At 49.7% G+C, this 20146-nt stretch overlaps 1 protein-coding gene across 1 annotated transcript; it reads left to right on the forward strand.

The window, feature by feature from the left end:
- The first annotated feature begins 2270 nt into the window (after positions 1-2270).
- Positions 2271-11105, forward strand: KCNE1 (potassium voltage-gated channel subfamily E regulatory subunit 1). The gene is made up of 2 exons (XM_063355814.1): positions 2271-2420; positions 8490-11105. The coding sequence occupies exon 2, from the start codon at positions 8538-8540 to the stop codon at positions 8916-8918; it is 381 nt and encodes a 126-aa protein (XP_063211884.1). The 5' UTR covers positions 2271-2420; positions 8490-8537; the 3' UTR covers positions 8919-11105.
- The last annotated feature ends 9041 nt before the right edge of the window (positions 11106-20146 follow it).

Below are 20146 nucleotides of genomic sequence, written 5' to 3' on the forward strand. Positions count from 1 at the left end.
AGAAATAGGGCCAGTGCTGCTAAGCCTTGGCTCAGAGTGCCTTCCTTGGGCACCTGCCTCATGTCCCGGTGGCTCCCTCCCCATGCCTGCCTCTCTCCCAAAGCAAGGGCATGGCCACACCAAAGCAATGCTCCTCTTTCCCAACACCTTCCGGGGTATTCAGCCACGGGGAAGAGGAAGGCTGGACCAGGAAGTGATATGATCTAGTTTTGTCCCAGATTTCTCCCACGAGGAGGAAGCAGGGCCTGACTGTTTGCTCTCTGCTACCACTGACCATGCACACTCTCCTTCTCTCCTCTTCCTCCTCCTCCTTCATGCCCTTTTGAACCCTCTCCGGGCTTGAGGCAGCACCTTTCAGGGTGCTCAAGCTGCTCCAAATCAGAGTGGGTGCAAGCTTTCACTGCCCTAACCCTATTTTTGATCCTTCTGCATTGCCACAAGATTTAATCAATTTGTTTATCAAGCAGTGCATTATTTTCCTAATTAGCCACAACAGCCCGTTCTTACAGCAGCCTCTTTCCCCAGTCATGCTCTAGTGTTCAGTTGAACTCTTGGGACACCCTTGTGTGATGTGGATGAGATCACACACCTGAGCACATGATTTCTTTTTATTCTGGCATTTTGGTGGCCATACCTGGCCTCAGGCTGGTGCCACTGGTCTCCTGGGGAAGGGAAACACTTTCCCCAGCGCTGGGGGAGCAGTGCCATGGTGTCACCAGATCCTCCTCTGAACTTGGGACATCCCTTCAACTTCTACATCTTCCTGGGCCCTACAAACACCGTGCCTCATGGCAGGCATTAAAATGCAACTAAAAGGTCTCAAAGAGGAATGTTATATGGGTGCTAGGCAGGTGTGTAAAAAGCAAGAAGTATCAGATCTGCCTCAAGGCTTCCCAGAAGCAAAGTGAAACTTCATTTTGCTGCCCTGGAGGAGAGAAACTGAGCCCCCAGTACCATGCAGGAGCTGGACCAAAAGCAAGCCAGATTTTTTCCAGGGCTTTGGGCGCAGCTCAGGACAGTTGCTGGCACTGCCCACCTCCTCCTACAGCGAGGTGTGCTGAAGTCCAGCCTGGGAAATTATCCTGTCTTGTTAACAGCCTGCTCTGCTCCCTCATTGGGATGCAGCGATATCACGGGCAACGAAAACGTGGGCTTCGTGCCCCACCCCACTGAAAACGCAGAATAAAGCTCCTGAAAGCGGGCATGCATGAAAATGTCAAGATACTGATTTCATCCGTTCATTTCAATATCTCAGTCACCATCTAAATTCTCCTCTCTGGCACTTGTCCTAGCAACAGCTCCCGGTAAAGCTGAGGAGCATCAGCCAAGGAGGGGCTGTCCCCATCCCTGTCTGCTGCCGGCTGTTGGGAGTCTCAGGGCAGGGAACTGCCAGGAGCCACACCACACACCGGTGCGGATCTGCCATGGCTTTGAGGGATGCCAAGGGAGCATTATCCCACATCGCTGGCATCCTCTGAATGAGTTTAAATGCAGCTGCCTTGCAAAGCTAATAAATTCATCTTACAGGTTCCAGGTGGGCTTTAATGAACACTCCCTAAGGCTAACTAGAGCTTCTTCCTCAAATGGAAAATAGGTTTTGAGGTTTTTTTTTTTCAAGTGATGGATAGGAGTTAGCCAGAGCCCCCTGTAATGAGCTGTTTGTGTTGGGTTCAAGGGGCATCTCTGGAAATGCCTCCCCGCTTCCTCCTCACACCCCAGGGGCTGTAATGTCACCGGAAGATGGACCTCCCCTTACGTTGCAACAGCTCCTAATCCCAGGGGATTTTGCTCACACTACTGCTGTTTGTAAAAATGCCTCCCTTTGTGCCTACCTGCACAGCTTTGGTCCCTTGCCTGGGCCCAGGGACAGGCAGGGCACGGTGTGTTTGTGCATGTCAGCCTGCGGGGCAGCGAGGAGGTGAGTGTCGGGGTGCAAGGACAGCCCGCGTGGGGTCAGCAGGGGAAGCCAGCTGGGACAGACACCCCGGCATCCTCCTCCCACTCCCCTTGTGCTGCCCTAACTGCACCCCGCGCTTACCGGGGCCTGTGGCACCCACGAGTGTCAGCACAGGAGCTGCCCCCCCACGCCGTGTCCCCTCAGCACCTCCCACCAGTGTGCCCAGGGCTGGAGCCAGCACCTGCAGCGGGAGGCCGGCCGACGGCACCCACGCCACGGTCTCCTGCCCTCCCCCAGCCTGGTCAGTCTGGGTGTTTTCCTGGTTGCCTCTTACCTTTCGCACTGATCCAGGGACGGGGGACAGTGACAGACAGGCTGCTGCCCCTGCAGGAGCCAGCAGCCAGCCTCTGCCCGCTCGCTGCCCAGGGGTGTTACCCCGGGGGCTTTCCAGGGCTCACATCTTCCTAATTCTCTTTCCCTGGGAGGGGCTGGAGCCCTGCACCCAGCCACGCGTTGCTGCCAGGTCTGTACCGACACTCGGCGCAGAGGGGCTGGCGGACGAGAACCGGGGGGGCTGCAAGAGCCACGGGGCTGCCGAGGCGCAGAGCTGAGCTGATGGAGGAGAAGAGGGAGCCGGGGCTCTGCCTGCCCAGGTTTTGTTTGCTGTTTACAGCCGTGCCAGTGGCTGCCTGCTCTTTTGGGCTGGGTGCGAGCCCAAGGCAGCTGCATCTGGGAGGATAAACTCGGTTGCATATTGGTTGGGGTGGGTTGCTGGGTTTTCCGCTTCAAAATAGTATGACGCGTATACAGGATGTGTAAGAGGACTGAATTTCTGTCTTGTGATCAGATGAAAGTGGTACTTTGGGGAAGAAATGAGCGTATACCCCGCTACATGGGTGGTGCTTTTTGAAGTGGTACAAGGACCTGAAGTGTTGCTCAGGTGGGTAGGGATGGATGGCCCTAGGACTGTCTGGGAGAAGCTGCAAATTTGCCAGAGAAAGGTGGGGACCGCGGAAGGTGTGTGCATCTCGCGTATAACTGCAAATCGATCCGTACAACCCTGCTTGCTTCTGGGCTGTGCTGTTGTCCCATCTCTGATAGGATCGCGGCGTCCTGGATGCTGCACTGTTGCAAAATTTCCAGGAGCTGGAGGGTGGAAAATGGGTCTACCTTGTGCAATGCTCTGGCCTCCAGAAAGTTGTCTGACCTACTCATCCCCGCAACGAACAGCCAGAGAAATCAGCCAGGGAGGTCAATAGTTCCATTGCTTTATGGTGACGGAGAAGCATGTTGTTAGCAGAAAATGTGGGGAGGTGGGCAATGCGCTGTGCTAACTTTTACTACCAGCGTAGAACAGGCTTTTTTGTGTGTCATAAGTTCAGGAGAAGTTGCTGGAGCTATATACTTTCTAAAGGTATGTGTTCCTCTAGGCTCCCTTGGTTTCTGGTGCTTGGTTACTGATGCTTTTGGCAGCAATAAGAGAGAGAGATTGTTGGAGATGTTTGCTTAGTATAAATTAGAATATCGGTCCTTTGATTTGTGAGAGCTGAGAAAATTGTATTAGGAGATGAGCTTCTGTCATTTAACATCTGTTTGCATGATAAATATCACATTTTGACCTCAGCAGGGAAGAAAAGTACAGCTAGCCAAAGCAAATCAGTTTGCCCAACTAATGCTCGAGGACAAAATTCCCACTGAGCCCCAAAGCTGAGTATCACATCCTCTGGGTACACGTGGTGGTCTAACCCAGCAGGCAGCTAAACACAGCCGTTCGCTGACTCCCCCTTCAGTGGGATGGGGGAGAGAATCAGAAAAAAGGGTAAAACTGGGGGGTTGAGATAAAGACAGTTTAGTAAGACAGAAAAAGAAGGGAAAGTAATGATAATGATAAAAGAATAGGCAAAACAAGTGACGCACAATGCAATAGCTCACCATCCTCCGACCGATGCCCGGACAGTCCCTGAGCAGCAGCCGCCCCCCCTGCTGCCAACTCCCCCCAGTTTTATTGTTCAGCATGATGACACATGGTGTGTAATATCCCTGTGGTCAGTTGGGGTCAGCTGTCCCAACTGTGTCCCCTCCTATCTTCTTGTGCATCCCCAGCCTCCTTGCTGGCCGGGCGGTGTGAGGACCCAAAAAGTCCTTGTCTTAGTGTAAGCACTGCTCAGCAACAACTAAGACATCAGTGTGTTATCAACATTATTCTCATCCTAAATCCAAAACGCAGTGCTACACCAGCTTCTAGGAAGAAAATTAACTCTATCCCAGCTGAAACCAGGACGGTACAGTACATGACAGAAAACTGCCTCTTCTTTTTAAACCCGAGTGGTCAACTGGGACCCAACAACATCTTCCAGAGTGTGCTTCACTGAAGCTTAGCTGTTGGAAAGAAGGCCAACTCAGCCAGGGGCAGAAAGGACCATGCTGGAGGTGGTGGCTCCAGCTGGGTTGGGTGCACCCCACTGGCAGCAGCATCCAGGCTCACAGAGCGCCCTCCAGCCTGCCTTTGAACAGACAGACCCAACTGATAAAAGAACGTGCTTTGCCTTTGTTAGGAACAAGCCAGGTGTGTGTCAGTTCTGACATTTATAATGTAGACAGAAGTAATATCAAATGCCAGATGCTCTGCAGCTGCGGATTGCTCTGTTTCAACTCAAATGTCAATTTACAGCTCTGTAGCGGTGTCCCCATCACAGTCCTACCTCCCCAGCAGCAGTGGGTGGGACTGCCTCAGCACCCAGACAGGCACAGTGTGGTCTCCAGTGGCTGAGCTTGGCCTCGCTTCAGACCCAACCGGGCTCAGACTCTACATCACACAAGCAGTCTCATGGACTTGCATTTTGGAGCTCTAGCACTCCATAGCTGAAAGCATTCGGATGTTCAAGAGATTAAGATTAGGAGTAGATCTATCATAGCACGGTCATACCGGAGAGATGTGGCCTAAGACTTGCTCAGGGATGGGTTCTGAGATGATGATGCATATGGAGCCCATGTGTCTCCATCCTCCATTCCCCACAGTGTGTCCTGCTTCATAGCTCCAGGAGTAACTGGGTCTTCCCTGAGTTTAGCCGTCACAACCCTCCATCACGCAAAGCCTTTTCAAACCAAGAGACCTTGGTGGCTTAAAGCTTTCTTCCCTGATTCCTCCTGTTAACTGCTAAAATGCAATCTTGACAGATGCCCTCCACCAGAGGTCTTTCAGCCCTCTCCTTCAGGAGGCACTCTCGGGGTCAGTGCTGTTTTCCTTCAAACCCTGAGGGAAGATACCACCATGAAAAGTGTCCACTTCCTTCAGACCCTGAGGGAAGATACCACCATGAAAAGTGTCCACCTTCCTTCAGACCCTGAGGGAAGATACCACCATGAAAAGTGTCCACCAGAGGTTTGTTTATTTTTCACTTTCCTTCAAGAGAGCAGCTTTCCATCTCTAGTAGATCTCCATTCCCTTCCCCGAGCTGTGCCCCATGGCTCTTGCCCAAGCCACAGAGATTTGGGAGAGTGGCAGATATTCCTATCGGGATGGTGGGAGCTGTTGAGGGGCTGAGCAGTGTGAGCAGACTCTGAGTGCTTGGAAATAAGCAGAGCAAGACTCAATCTTCTCTACATTGGGGCCTTTAGGGTGTATGAGGGAAGGGCGTGGTGTGTTTGGGTTGGTTTTTTTTCCCCACCAGTGGACTGTCACCACTGCATGACTTCACTCAGAGCTCCTCAGGGGAGCCCCATGAGGGGACTGGGGCAGTGGTCGCGATTTGCAGCCCACCAGCAGTCATCTGGGTAGAGCAGCGGGGAACAGAAAACCACTCTGGCTGTGGTCAAAACAGAGTTTTTGGGACAGTGAGATGCAACCATCAGTCATGGAGTAGGCCAGTGATAGGTGGTTCTTCCCAGTCCCGTGTACTCCAGCTCTAAACTGGTCCCAGTATGGATTTCAGTGGAGTTGCCCTCCCTTAAACACTCCTGTTATTGCCATCTGATGTGCTTACGGAGATGGGGCCACTCGTCCCTGCCAGCCCCCAGCCCAGCTGGCGTGCAAGCAACCCAGAAGTGGGCAACACCTTGCAACCTTCAGAAACCTCCCAAAAGAATATAGGGAGGTAGCTGAGGATATTCAGTCTCAAAACGTCAATTCATCAGCACCGGAGACGTTGTAAGTGCTCGTGATAATTATTATGAGAAATGATTGCCTGACTTTCTCGAAAAGAGAGATCCAGTGAAATTCTTCTTTGTTTTGTCTTACAGTTACTGCAACGATTTGTTAGCAGCTTTACATTTTATAGTGTCGACACGTTCTACATGCTTAGGAGGAGTAATCTCAGATAAAGGTTTAAACTTCTTTTTCTCTTCCTTTCCTTCTTAAAGGATCTGAACACAGCTGTGAAATGTGAATAGATTTTAACTATTAAGCCAGACTGCCAAGATGTTATTTCCTGTAGCTTTGACTCATGTAACTGAGGAAGTAAATTGGATCAGAATATTGTTTTGTACAGGGGATTTTTGTCTCCCTCTGCCACCCCCAGGCTTGGCTCTATTTAAAGCCGAAATACCAAGGCGTACTCTCATGGGTGCTCATTTCTCCTCCTGGCGAGGCACCCCACGGCAGGAACTGCTTGCTTGGAGCAGGGTGAGTCTGAGCCCACAGGAGCCTGACCTGGGCTCCCAGCAGTCACCTGCTTGCCAGGGGAAGGAGTCTGGTGTCATCTGGTGTGGGCTGGTGCCGCTCGTGTCCCCCAGGATTGCACGGTGTGGAGAACAGGGCTTTCTCCACAGTATTTACCATTCTGGGCTGAGCGTCTGACTATCAGTGAGACCCGGCCCCAAATCCACGACTGCACAGCTGGGAGGTCAAGCAGAAGGGTTTGGACTGAAAATCAGCACGTGCAGTTGCAGTAGCATTTAATTTATGTGAGTATGTTTGATTGTATTCACGCCTGCATTAATTGTGTACTTTATTTGGCTGCAACAGCACCTGCTAGCACAGAACACGCTGGGTAAACAACTGCTCTTCATCCAAGGGACAGCAGGTCATAAGACCAGTGTCCTCTTCTCGCTCCCTCTGTCTCAGCATCTCCTTTTACAGCATTTATGCCATAACGAGGTGCAGACGATTCAAAGAAGCCTCCAGATACATCTCGTCTACTGCAGTGTCATTACCGGCAGCTGGAGGCTGTGTGCACAGCTAAACTCCCTCCCGCGCAGAGGTGCTGCACAACATCTATGCATCATTAATGTTGCCCTCACGGAGGGGTGTAATTGCTGCCTAGGCCTTTTGGTGGCCTTCTGCCCAAGGCTTCATTTCATTCTTGATGTATTATAAATTATTACAATATAGTACCTCTTAAAAAAAAAAAAAAAGTAAGTATGCTGGGGAAGCTTTTGCCTGCTCTCACAGATTTAAAACTGTAGAAAGCACTGACAGCCATCTTATATGATTACAAGATTGCTGTCGCAGAAGTCACCTTGAATAACAGTACCTCATTCAGATGTGCTAGGGGCAAAAACAGAGGGAAACTGTTGTCTTCATTTTCTAGAGACATTTAAATTAGTCACTGTAGTGAGATTGTCAGTCATGTTACCTGGCTGCTGAGGCTTTGGGATTGCAGTGCTGATAAGATTGCTCTTATTAAGCGATTACAGCTGACATTGGAAAGGGGAAAAGGACCCTTCAGCTTCTTGTGTAAGACTGTCAATGCAGAGCGCCATGGCTAGGCGGCTTTGGATGTTCAGGTGCTTCTTGGTGTTACCATCTCCTGCCCTATTCCTGACCTGCAGTGATGCCAGTGGAAGTCCTCCTAACCAGACAGCAAAACACTGGTTGCATAGCAATTAAGTTTGGAGGAGAAAGCAGCGAGCTACCTGGGAGAGAACTGCTGGTCTGTAGGGAGAGGGATGAAGGGAGATGCTTTTCCTTTCTGCTGCTGGGGAGGCAGTTGCTACAGGCTCCCTCTGTATCCACTCCTTGGGCAAACGCCCATTGGGAAGTTGCATTAAGTTAGTGTAGGACACATTTCTGTCAGACATTTGGTTGCTTAGTTTTCCATGGTGTATATCACTATGAGAGCTGCTGAAGAAAGGCAAAGACTCCTCAACAGGTGTGGACAGGAGGAGCTTGCTGCGGGTACTGAGTGATTTCAGGTACAGAAGTTTTGTTTCCCAACTCAATCCTAAAGCTGAAAGTAGAGGAGAGAGGACCAAGAGAAGCCATGATAACAATCTTCAAAGCAGTTGCTGCAGAGTGGGAGGGAGACGCTCCTCATGCCTGTGGGGGCTCAGGAGAGAAGTCACAGGCTTTAAATAGGCCTGGGTGAGGTGTCCGTGTGAGTGGCCAACAGCTGGGGCAGCTGCACACCACGGCAGACCGTCTGTGAGGACCGAGGAGGGTCTGCAAGGCAAGTGTTTATGGGGGGTGAACTCAGCCTAACTGGCCTCTCTTGGAAACAGGAGCTGAAGAGGCCCCTCCAGGCCGGTCCAGCCTCTGCTCCGACCCTGAGGTAGCTTCCTCGTTGAGGAAGGGAACCGGTAAAGGGAGACAGAGAGAATTGCATCCTTACCTGATGATTTGTCTGGCTTGTCCCTGATTTTCATGCTTTTCTAGAAAAACTACAAATACGGAAGGAAGAAGTGCAAAGGTCAGAAGAACAAGATGTTGGTGCTGTCTAACGACACAGCCCTGAATTCACTCCTCTCCAAGCTGCTTCAAGACTACATGCAGCAGACGAATAGCTCTGCACCTTCCCAGGTCAAAAGTGCCAGCAGCAACCTGGAAATCATCTATGTGCTTCTGATAGTCGGCCTCTTTGGCTTCTTCACAGTGGGAGTCATGCTCACCAACATCCGCGCCAGGAGGCTGGAGGAATCCCGTGACCCCTACAACACCTACATTGCCACAGACATTTGGCACAAGAAGGACAGGGAGTATTTTCAAGCCAAGCTCATAGAAAATTACAAGCTGTGCTGTGTCTTTGAAAATCAGCTGGCCGTGGAGCAGCCGAGCATGCAGATTCCCGAGGCGAAGTCTTCCTAGCAAAACGGGAGAAAGGATTGTACTTTGCACAGAGACAACCCGAACGATACCTGGTATGAACCAGGCTAGCTGCTTGACCATCTGCAGAGCCGCAGGTGATGGCCTTGGTCAGGCTGAATAACCATGAACTGACGGTGAAGCTGAAGGGTCTGTGATGGCCCCGGTGCTGCAGAAGTGCCCAGCCACCAGTACCTTGTCGCAATCACTGCAAGGTCAAGGAGGGGGAGACACTGCGGGAGCATCATGGACTCCTCAGCTTCACCTAGCGATAAAAGCAAATGTTGGCATTGCCAGTGTGAACGCTTGCAGTAGTCCATGTAATTAAAACCAAATTGGATCAAACACAAGCTACAGGCATTAACAGCCAAGTATGGTTTAGGCAATCATTTTCAAGTAAGACCAGTTTCTTCCAAGAAAAAGTAGCTGAAATATTTCATTTGCATTTTTGCCCAGCATAGAATAACAATTTTTAAAATTGTACAGGGCTGTGGATGACCTATTTCTTTCAGAATCATGCAGCTCTTTGAGATAAAATTTTAGAAAAAGATTCCTACTTTTTTTGCTGAAAACCATTTCTGTAGAAAAATGCAGACTTTGGAGGGAAATGTTTTAGTGTCTGTCCCTAATTCCTAACAGGTATCCTAGACCGGTCTTGCCAGCTACTTTTGGTCTTCATTCTCATGGATGGGGATTCATCCTGGCAGCAATTTCCACCCTTGTACAAAGACTCAGCAGCCCACAGGGTCTATGCCATGCAAGTGTGTAGTGTTTCAAGAGTTTCAATCTCATTTAATTATTGCCCTTATTGACCTAAGTGCTAGCCCTTGGTTGGAAAGTGAATTGCCACTCTATGAAGAGCAGTTCCACAAAGCCTCTGATGTTTAATCACCCACGCAGCTTGTGTCTGTGCTTAACTTAAATCCTGTGAGCTCCCTGGAGCAGCCTCCCTCGGTACAGCTCTTTATCTGTCACAGTACCCAACACGAGGTGGGTGCCAGCAAGGTTTTCCTACCCTTGTCCTCCTTACCCGCTCCTTCGGCCAGCTCTGTCTGCTGAGCCACGGGGGGGAGGCGGGAGCCGAACTCGGCTTCTCCGGCAGCAGCGATCAGCTGCCTCTATTGAAAGAGAGAAATATGGCTCCCCAGGACATTGTGTTACTTAGAATAGCAACCTCACCATCTTGAAGCCTGTTTTCTTGTTTGGGATCAAAGAAGCATTAGGCTGGGCAGGAGGGTTTTTTTATTTCTGCTCTGCAGAGGCACATCCCATTTTTAGCTGCTGGAGAGGAAAGAGAAGCGGGAAAGGCTTGAAAGAAAGTCGTGCGGAGCAGCCACTTCAAAGGCAAGGCGAGGGCAGAGCCGGGGCAGATGGCTACCCACCTATTTGGAGGGGCAAGCGATACACATCGCAGCACATCCCCTTTCCATGCATAGGTACTTCTTTAGCACTGCACTTTGATTAAAGTGATATTCTAGCCATGTTTGTATTCCCATTTTTTAAAGATATTTATATGGTGTCCACCATTAAGCTGAGGACAAGATACATATTTTCAGTGTCTTGAACAGCTTGGAAAAATCCCCATCAGCTTAATTATCTGAGTCACTTTTTCCTCTAGAGGAATGTAAACTAAAGCCAGGCTTTGGAAAAATGTTGATTTCTCAGCTTGGGCACTGCTCTTTTGGGATCTCACCCTGCAGTCTGTTCATTGCTTGCATTTCCCGCCTGCTGTGAGAGTGCAAATGCTCTTGCTTGCTGGTTCTCCAGAGGCAAGCATTGCTGATAATGTTTAAACTTGCATGAAAGATGGCCTTTAATTACAGTAAAACCTTCAAACATTAAGCTTGTCGAAAGGGCTCCCTCCTGCAGCTCCCCCTCCACCCCAATTTTATTTTTTTTCAGGTATTTTGGGTCTAGGCACTTGCTGGTCACCTTCTTTTGATAGCCTCAACGTAGGTCTTTGACAAGGGTGATTGTCAGCGTTAGATGGCTTCCACTTTTTTTTTTTCCTGAGCTCTGCCATTTTATTTATTTAAAAAAGAGGGGAATAAATGTGCCTTAGTCATAACGCTTTCCTGTGCCACCACGCTACAAATCACCCTTCAGCGGCAGTTGTGGACTCCCACTGTGGCCTTTCACGCTACCTTTCAGTCTTGTAGTTCTCCTTTTTCCCCTGTTTTTTCACTTGTACAAAGCAATAAAATATCAATTACAAACTGTGCTTGTGGCCTCAGACATTTTGTTGTTTTTTTTTCTCCTAAGCTGTTTCACAAGCTCGCAGAAAGAGCACTGATACTACCTGATGGGCACCCACTCACCCGTCCCCTTTCTACACCCTATTAAGCAGGGCCAGGCCTGGGTGCTGGGATATCTCTTGCTACACCCTAGATCTGGAGAAATACCAAAATGTCAGGAAAAAATTCTTCATCTCAAGCAAAATCCCAGGGTTTGCAGTACCCTGGGCAAGACTGGCTCCAGCGTTCGGTGCAGCCATCCCGGCGGCAGCCTTCGGGCACACGCTGCACGCAGCTTTCCACCGCAGCCCCAGCAGCACCTGCCCCGCGGGGGCTTGGGTTTTGTGGCACCCACCCCAGAAACGACACTGGGCCTGGCAAAAAGGGAAGAAATAGCTGTGGGGTAGTAGTCCCTCCTCCCAGCAAGGGAGGAAGGTCTCGTGCCCATGTGGAGCCCAGTGGCTCCGCACAAAGCATCAGCTGGGCAGCCAGCCCTCATGGGGTGCTCTGTTGAAGAGACTTTTTAAGGCTAGAAAGGATGACTGATCACAAGAGAAGTGGGAGTACATATTATGAGATCTTACAAGGTCAGCCAGGTCTCTGCACATGCACTCCTTGAAAAAGGCTCTGAAATCCTTTTCTATACAGCTCTGGATTATGTAATAACAGTTTTGGAGATGCGAAGTGTGAGCCAAGCTGCAGCCTGCATCGCCGAGCATCCTCCAGGGCTTGTAAACACAGCTCCCACTTCCTCTGTCATTACCCCTGACTCATGAAGGATGGCTGACACGGGACCCATCTCTGACTTCATGTAATGGGAGAAAGAGCATTCACTGGCCGAGGAGTGCCTAGAAATGTGTGATTAGTTCACTCACTCATCATCTTTGCCGTAGACCAAAGGCCAGCAACAGGCCTGTCACATAATTACCATCACACGGCGCTCACGTTTTCCAATTTCCTGCTTGTTGGGGAGACTGAAGAATCTTAAACTCATTAGGCAATTGTTGCGCTTTCTTCGGCCCAAACGTTAGAAGTCTTTTGCTCAGGAGACAAAAAATAGCTAGGGAAACTGGCAGAGGTTTATTTTTCTCTGGTCCCCGATAGCTAAAGGCCCTGACTTCATCAGCTGTGGCTTTATTCTAGTTGGTAGCCTTGCCGCCAGTTGGCCTAATGAGGATACCTCCAGGCACAGGTATTGCTCTCTGGCTACTTACGGTTTTTATAATAGAAATCACATTATATAGAAATGCCAGCATTATACAGAAATGGCATTTTGAACTGAAGCCCTACATTGTTTACAGCGATGCGGTGGTAAAGCACAAAGTTCTCAAGCAAAATCAAAGCTCAATATAGCAGGTTCTCTCCTCTATATATTTTGTGAGGTTCTGTTTTGTACAGTTCCAGACTAACCTGGAAGTTGCGTGGTACAAAGCCACACAAATTAATATTTATAAATAACTGGTACAGCAGAAATGTGGACAGGATTCTGCATTGTACCTCTCGGAGGGGAAAGTCAGTCCTCATGCCTTGGGGGAAGAAGATCCCAGGAAGTTTTTCACTAGGTTATGTGGCCACTGACTCACAGGCAGATGAGTTCTCCCTCTTCTCCCCTTTCCTGCCTGCCATGGAAACCTGTCTGGATTGCCCAGACTCTGGGCAACTCTGCGACTGCGGCAGCACCCCCCCCAAGCCTGTCTTCTCAGGGCATGCCTGCAAAGCTGTTGCAGGAACGTCATCTGCAGTACCTCTACTGGAGAAGACTTCCTCAGCCATGCGTGGAGCAGGGTGCAGCATGCAGCAAGGTGCAGCTACCCTTCTCTGGCAGCATGCAGTCATTTGCTGGGGTGGGAGTATATTTACCTGAGGATACGTCTGCATGGGCTCACACAGAGGGTGTATGGGTGGCCCAAGCTCAGCTTTAAGACAGCCAGATGCCAGCTCTAGCTGTGAGAAAGCATGAGTACCGTGCTGAGGTTGAGACCAATATGCCCTAAGCAGTGGCAAGAAGCGGTTTACATCCAGGGAGCACAGAGCCCAGGGAAGCAAGTCTTTGCTGATCTGTAGCCACTCTGTAGCCTGACGTGCACGACCTTCCCGTAAGAAGCCCAACCTGAGAACTCATCCTTTGCCTTCACTGCAAAACCTTCCCTCCCTTCTCGCCAGCCTGGAGAGCTCCAGGCCCTGGTTCTTATTTCCCATCTCATGGAGAACTTGCATCTGCAGCAGCTAGCTTTTCATTATACCCAGCAGAAATCCTTATGGCTGCAGGTATGAGGGATCAAACCCCTTACTACTTAATAGTCATCCATCTGGAAAATACTTTACAGTCAAAGGCAGCCCAAGTGTGCAAGTCTGAACTGCACTCCCCCCCTCCTCACTTTATAGTTATCAGTGTTATCTTTATTTGCAGTTGGTTGGGTCAGACCTGCTACACCGGGAAATGTGCACAAAGACAAGCAGAAGGAAACCGATAAAAATAGAAGATATGAGCAATCAGAAGCAAGCAGAACATTCTTTACAGCCGATAACTGGAATTATATAATATTTCTATGGCATCCTGTTTCATTTTTACACGTTGTTATCACTATGCCAAACTCACTCCCTAATCTCCTTATCAAGCTGGAGCCATCAGCTGCGCATGTGAAACCTCCATGACGCCTTTCTCAAGAAATTGCTCAAGGGACCAGCACAAATGCGATTGCTCGGCAGAGGAGCCTACAAAAGGTCACGCTGTGTTTCACCGCTGGGGTGGGCAGGAGGCTGCTCCCTGCAACCACAGCTGTCAGCGCCTGTGGCTTCATGGACACGTTCAAACAGAGAAATGGTCCCAGTCAACCACCTTTAAATGACAAGAAGCAAAGGCCCATACCATGCCAAAATAGGCAAGCAAAGTGCTTAACTCTTGGTAGTTCAAGGGCAGGACTTGCAAGAATAGCTGTTTCTAAAGACAGCTTTCAACTGCACCCACGAGTGTCCTTCAGATCAAAGAAAAGGGCAGATGTACATAAATATCAATGGAAATGCACAGATGCTAAATCCAGAAGTGAACATTATGACCATCTGCTCTGATTTAGCAGAAGAAAGGCCAAAGACTCTAATGCAGTACTTTCTCCAGGCAGCCCCAGAGCTTCTGGCTGGGCTACAGCATGTTATTTTCAGAGGCACACTCAAGGCTCACCAAAATAATTCCTATGCTCAGTCCACACTATCCACACACTGGACCAGGGGCCACCAACCTACCAAGACCGAGAGCCAAGCAAAATAAAAAGTGACACATTAATGTGAGAGCACTTGCTCTAAAAACCGCTTAATTCAGTATTGGTCTGGTGAGCGTGATAGCAGTTTGATGACAGGTACACCACACCATCCAAAACACAGCTGACCTTCACGGAAATACACTGATATTGACTGATGCGCAGTAAATGGATTCTCAGACAGTTCTGATTTTGTTTCTAGGTGTGGTAGCTTTCCTACTTTTACACAAGGAAAGAATAGCTCATTAGCCCAGCTGTGAGCATTCATTTTGATTTAATCTCGAGGACCAGGGACTGATCGGCGGCTGCTGTTCAGCACAGCACACTTACCTGCTGGGGAGCTAATGTTCGTTTGGCACAGCCCCATCGGCAATACCTCTTCTGACAGCTCCCCACTGCAATATTCACCCTTCTCCAGGTTTCCCTCCAAAGCACAACCTCTGGCCTTCGGACCTCCCTCCCTCAGCCTCCCCTATGGGTCCAAAGGAGCATAACCCCTCTGCCCTGGCCGAAGGGGGCCATATCAGCTGAGGATCTAACCCATTGTTCCCAAAGTCTCAGCTCCAATTTCCTTTTTCCTTGTGACGTCCAGCTTCGAGCGGCAGGGTAATTTGTCAGGGGAACACTTGATTCAGCAGCTGTTCTGGTTCACTGTTGTGCACATAAGCCTCAAGCACAGGTCTTTGTCCGGACCCATGGCAACAGCAGGCTTAGGGACCTCCAATCGGATGGGACTTTTTGCCCTGTCAACATTTTCTCAAGCCTTTATTATCAGCTTCTCACCAATGCACAACGAAGCTGGGAAAAGAGTGCAAACAATAATCTGATACCAACTCCGCACCTGCAGGTAAGATCCCTTCTCCGGGCTGCTCCGGCTGAGCTCGCCCTGCAGGTGCCTCTGCAGCTTCACCCCCAGCAGTCCAGCTCCAGGGGACCCAGGCATGGATCTGACCCGGAGCCGCATGCAGAGACCAGAGGAATAAAACAGCAAATCCTCCCCATTTATTTTTCACCTTAATATGCAAGAGTTATGGTGCAGGAATAGACAAACCAGCGCACTCATCCATCAGGCACCCTCTGCTAGCCAAGGAGCCACAGAGATTTACCCTCCGGCAGCCTGTGGCAGGACCGACACCTAAAATTAACTCTCTGCTGTGTTTCTATTTATTTTCTCCCCTCAAAAAAAAAAAAAAAAAAAAAAGTGAGATCTTTCTCTTTACCAACAACAGCCCAATGGTATTTCCATCCAAATCCTGACCTTGAGAAAGGGATTGTAACAGAATAAAATGCAATTTCGAATAAAAGTAAGTAGATGAGAAACATACTGGTTCATGCTAATCCAAATTTCCAGCAGTGTTGGCTAGCTCACTGCAGGATCCAGGCAATAGAGACAGGGCCTTCTTTGCTAACAACAAATTATTTAATCCAACATGTGCACATTAAACAGTGTCTTCTGGATTTCTTTGTGTGCATGTTGCTCTTTATTTCTGTTTGTAGAAGTCACTGACATGCAGAAATTGCCAGGCCTGTTGAAGCTACCAATGGATAAGACCTTTCATCTCAACGGCAGACTATCCCAGCTCAAATTTCTGTCCTATTTTATTCTCATTTCCCATGTCCCTCCATGGAAACATGACTATGTCCACCTTGGCTATGTGGGGCAGCTTTTCTCCCTGGAGACCCCCACTGGCTAGGCTTCGGCAGGAGTAGAGGTAATGAGAATGTCTCTGCTGACGGCGCTGCTGTCACTGACAGCAGTGGAAACAGGATCTCACCCGCTGATTGGGGCTCACGAGGATCAAAGAAAAGAGCATCACCCTATAGCATAGGACATCACAACATCCCAGCACGTCTCCTGCGAAGGAAGTGGTCTGGTCTTGTTTGAAGAATGGTGTTATATGATGTAAACCAATACCTTGTTATCCAGCAGCGTACAAAAACGAGCAAAACTACCTTGGCATGGTGTGCGTTCAGCATTTTGTGGCATAGCACGTGGATGCCAAGGCATAACTGCAGTAACAGCAGAGGCAATTGTCGGGGAAGTTAAATGGCAATGAATACATCCAGTAGCAGCTCAATGGGGCCAGCAGCCACGTCAAAACCCCAGATCTGCTTCCTAGCTCTCCCACTAAGGTGCCAGGACCTGGGGTACCAGGGCCATCACAGCTGCACTGGTGGTACCAGCTCTTCCTTCCTTCCTCCAGGTCCATGCAGCTTTCCTCTTCCCTCACGAACTTCCTTCAGTGGGAAACAACACAGGCGGTGCGTTGCCCTGCATCCAGGTTCTCCTCTTTATTTATCCACAGGGGCTGTTGGCACTTTTGGGGATTTGCCGAGAATTAAGTAGTCTGCGAAATTTTAGAAAAGGGGGAAAGGGATGTTGCAACCTGATGTGTTTATCAGATGTGTTTGTGGTTTTTTTCCACGACACAGTTTCCATCCAATGAGAAGCGCAAGCCCACACCTACTGCAGGGACCCAGGCCAGTGTGTACCAGTTGGTGGCCAGCTGTGTGGGTGCACGCTCCTGGATGGTTCTGAGGAAACACATTAAACTCCTGTGCAGGTGGTTCAGGCTAACACATTTTATCTGGAAATCTTCAAGGGAGGGGGAAGAGGAAACAGGCAATTACAGTGGCAGGGACAACATGGGGCAACCTGTCAAACTGCCTGGCCCACTGCCGTCATGTGTAGCCATACCCAGATGCCTCCCTAGATCATGGCCCTACACAAATACTCCTCCTTTGCTGACACCTCCTCTTTCCATTTTTGGGATGTTATGGTCAGATCCCAGATGACCATTCCCAGCTGCCTAGCCTATGGTTTTATAAATGTCCAACTCAAGGTCAGTATCTGAGAAACTCATCACAGCGATGGTTCAGAAATAACGCCCTGAAGGGTAACCACCCTGCCACAGCTGCACCTCTGCCAGAGACTGCAGTCACGGGGTGGCTGTCCTGGTTTGAGGTAAAACAGAACCAACTTTCTGTTCAGTAATTTTACTTCTTCGCTAGGCCTCTTGTAACTCTCTGAAATTAACAGCACGTTGCGTCTAAAGCAGTTGGTTCAGAGTGATAAGCCGGTTTGTGCCAAGGAATGGTATGCACAGAGGCTCTTGCTTGAACTTATTGCTGTAACAACCAAGGTCAGCTAGTTTCGTTATTTGCCCCCTTAGAGGGTCGGAAGCAGAAAAGCGTGGAGGGGTCCCACCTGCAGGGGGGAGCGGACAGGACACATGACCCAAAACTGACCAACAGGGTATTCCATCCCATCTGCCGCATGCTCGGTATAAACGCTGAGGGATCAAAGGGTCAGCTCTCTTCCTTCAATGGCCGACGTCTGAGGAGGACCCTGTCTGTTCATCTGCCTTTGATCCTGATCCGTGTGTTCCTGACTCCAACTCTGGAACCCGGTTCCCACCCATCGCTGAGTCCAGCCTGGGACTTCCCCAGTGCCTGACGGTGACGTCATCCTGGGAGCTTGATACGGTTTTGTATATACTGTATCTATTTCATTATTTCCCTTTTTATTTTATCATTAATATTTCATTAAAGCAGTTTAGTTTCTTCTAAACTCATAAATCTCTCTTTATCTCTCCTCCTCCTCTCTGTGTATGAGAGGTTGGGGGGGAGCATCTGTCACCGGCCATTGGCCAATTTGGCCAAAACCACGACAGCGGCAAACACAATTTCTTTTCCAACACTGTAGGCCCTCCCCGTGCCCTCCCCTTCCATCCACTCTGAACGCAGTCAGCAGTGAAACACAGGAGAAGGAAAGATCTTTGCCAAGCTTCACGGATAGTATCCGCTTTCATCACAGATGGTGCCAGATGTCAGTGTCCCTCCTGCAGGGAGGGCACCGCTTGTCCTCTGGTGTCACCACCAGCCAGCAGCCACTGCCGGCGGGCTGGCTCAGGCTGTCCCAGGGTGATGTTGTCCTCTGCCAGAGCTCCTTAATCCGTAGCCTGTGGTGGAAACAGGATGTGAAGCACAGGATGGGAGTGGCAATTGCTTTTATTGCTGTCCTGAAGGTGATACTACTCAAATCGTATTACCATGTGTTTTGGACAGGAGCCAAAAACGTGAACATCGGACGACAATAAATGTGGACATTTTTGCTTCCCAGGTACAATCAAAGGGCAACATCCAGAATTTTATTGTCAGCAGGTGAGTCACAAGCAGCAAAACCTGGATGTGGCGTGGAGACAACCAGCTCCTGAAGCAGTTACATCTGCGCAGAGCCCGTACGTGACATGCATTAAGGGATGAAGCACGCACGAGTCCACAGTGCTTGGCAATGCCTTTGTCTGAAGCACGCTCTGTTGCGAGAGGACGGGTCCCGGTGGCACTGGCGGCCACAGCTGCCTCCCGGTGATATGGAATCACAGCAGCACTCAGACGGCATTAGAAAATGAAAATTCCTGGCAAGGGGAGAGTCTGAGAATGGTGGGAGAGCAGCAAAAGCTGTGGAGATGTGTTACACTGGAGTACCGAGAACGCGAAATACATTTAGAAGGATCAGACAATAAATGTTGGAAAAGCTAAAAAAAAGGAATAAAAGAAACAAAGAGCCTAAACTTAACTGCCTGAGACTTTTATCACCAAATCAGTCATAATACAATGTCTAATAACGTCATTTTTGCCATCGGATACACACTGCATATCTCACAGAAGGCAGAAGCTCTTTTCTTTCATCTGCTGTATTCAATGTGCAAGCAGCTATTCAGGGTTCGCTCCTGTTGCTGAGGAGGAGTACTGGGAATGTCCTGTAGGAAAAAACAGTTAAGAAGGAGCGAGCCACATGGCTGCAGTGTGGTCCATGGGCACGGAGCAGAGACCCGTGGGCAGATGTGCCAGCACTAGGCTGTTTCCGCTTAGCCCCAGTGTACGATCAGGGCTGCAAGTGTTTTGCAGAAATACTCCAGGATTCAGACGAGCTTTTTCTCACACCTACACTTGAGCATGGAGAGAGACAAACAGGTCACCAGATAACCAAGACTAGCCCAAGGCTTGTTATTGCAACAGCAAAATGAAAGCTCTGGCTCGTTCTCAGCCACATAAACTTGGGCAATGCGATTCGTGACATGGCCTGACCTGTGCGAGAGGCAATGTGCACTGCCTTGCGCTGGGGCCATTACCTGCAGCCCTCACCCCCAGCCACCGTGAGAGAGTGCCCCTTCTCAGACTCTTCTAGAAAGCCAACATGACTCAGCACCACTGAGAGGAAGGACACGGCAGATTATCGCCTCCCCCAACCAAGGTCCTAGGAAGCAGTTTTCTACATAAAAGAGCTCAGTACTCTAACAGATCCTCCTCAGCTCTTGACTGACTCTCTGCTCAACATATTTCTCCTCCAGTGCTGGCTCCTCTAGCTCCTCATAGAGCAGGTCTCCTGCAGCAACATGCCAGCCTCCTGGGCACTGTGCCCCTGCCTGGTGGGCAAGCCAGGCCTGCCTCTAGACACCTTGGGGCCCTCCAGCCAACACCTACCCCAGGAGGGTTGATGGGGAAGGAGCACCCCTCAGTATCCCTGTCTCGGGGATGGTTCATTCCTGGTGTAAACGCATGTCAGGGCTTGACCTAGATTTTTTTTGAGGAAGTCACAGGGCTAGCGTGCAAGGAACCACATGGGGATGAGGTCCTCAGTACCCCACTGTCCCTGATGACCGGTGTGGTCTGTTTGCAGGACTCGGCCATGTGAGGAATGCTTGTCGCTCATCTTAGATCCAGACATTCCTTCATCCCA

Source organism: Chroicocephalus ridibundus, chromosome 1 (assembly GCF_963924245.1).
Source record: "Chroicocephalus ridibundus chromosome 1, bChrRid1.1, whole genome shotgun sequence".
NCBI classification, from domain to species: domain Eukaryota; kingdom Metazoa; phylum Chordata; class Aves; order Charadriiformes; family Laridae; genus Chroicocephalus; species Chroicocephalus ridibundus.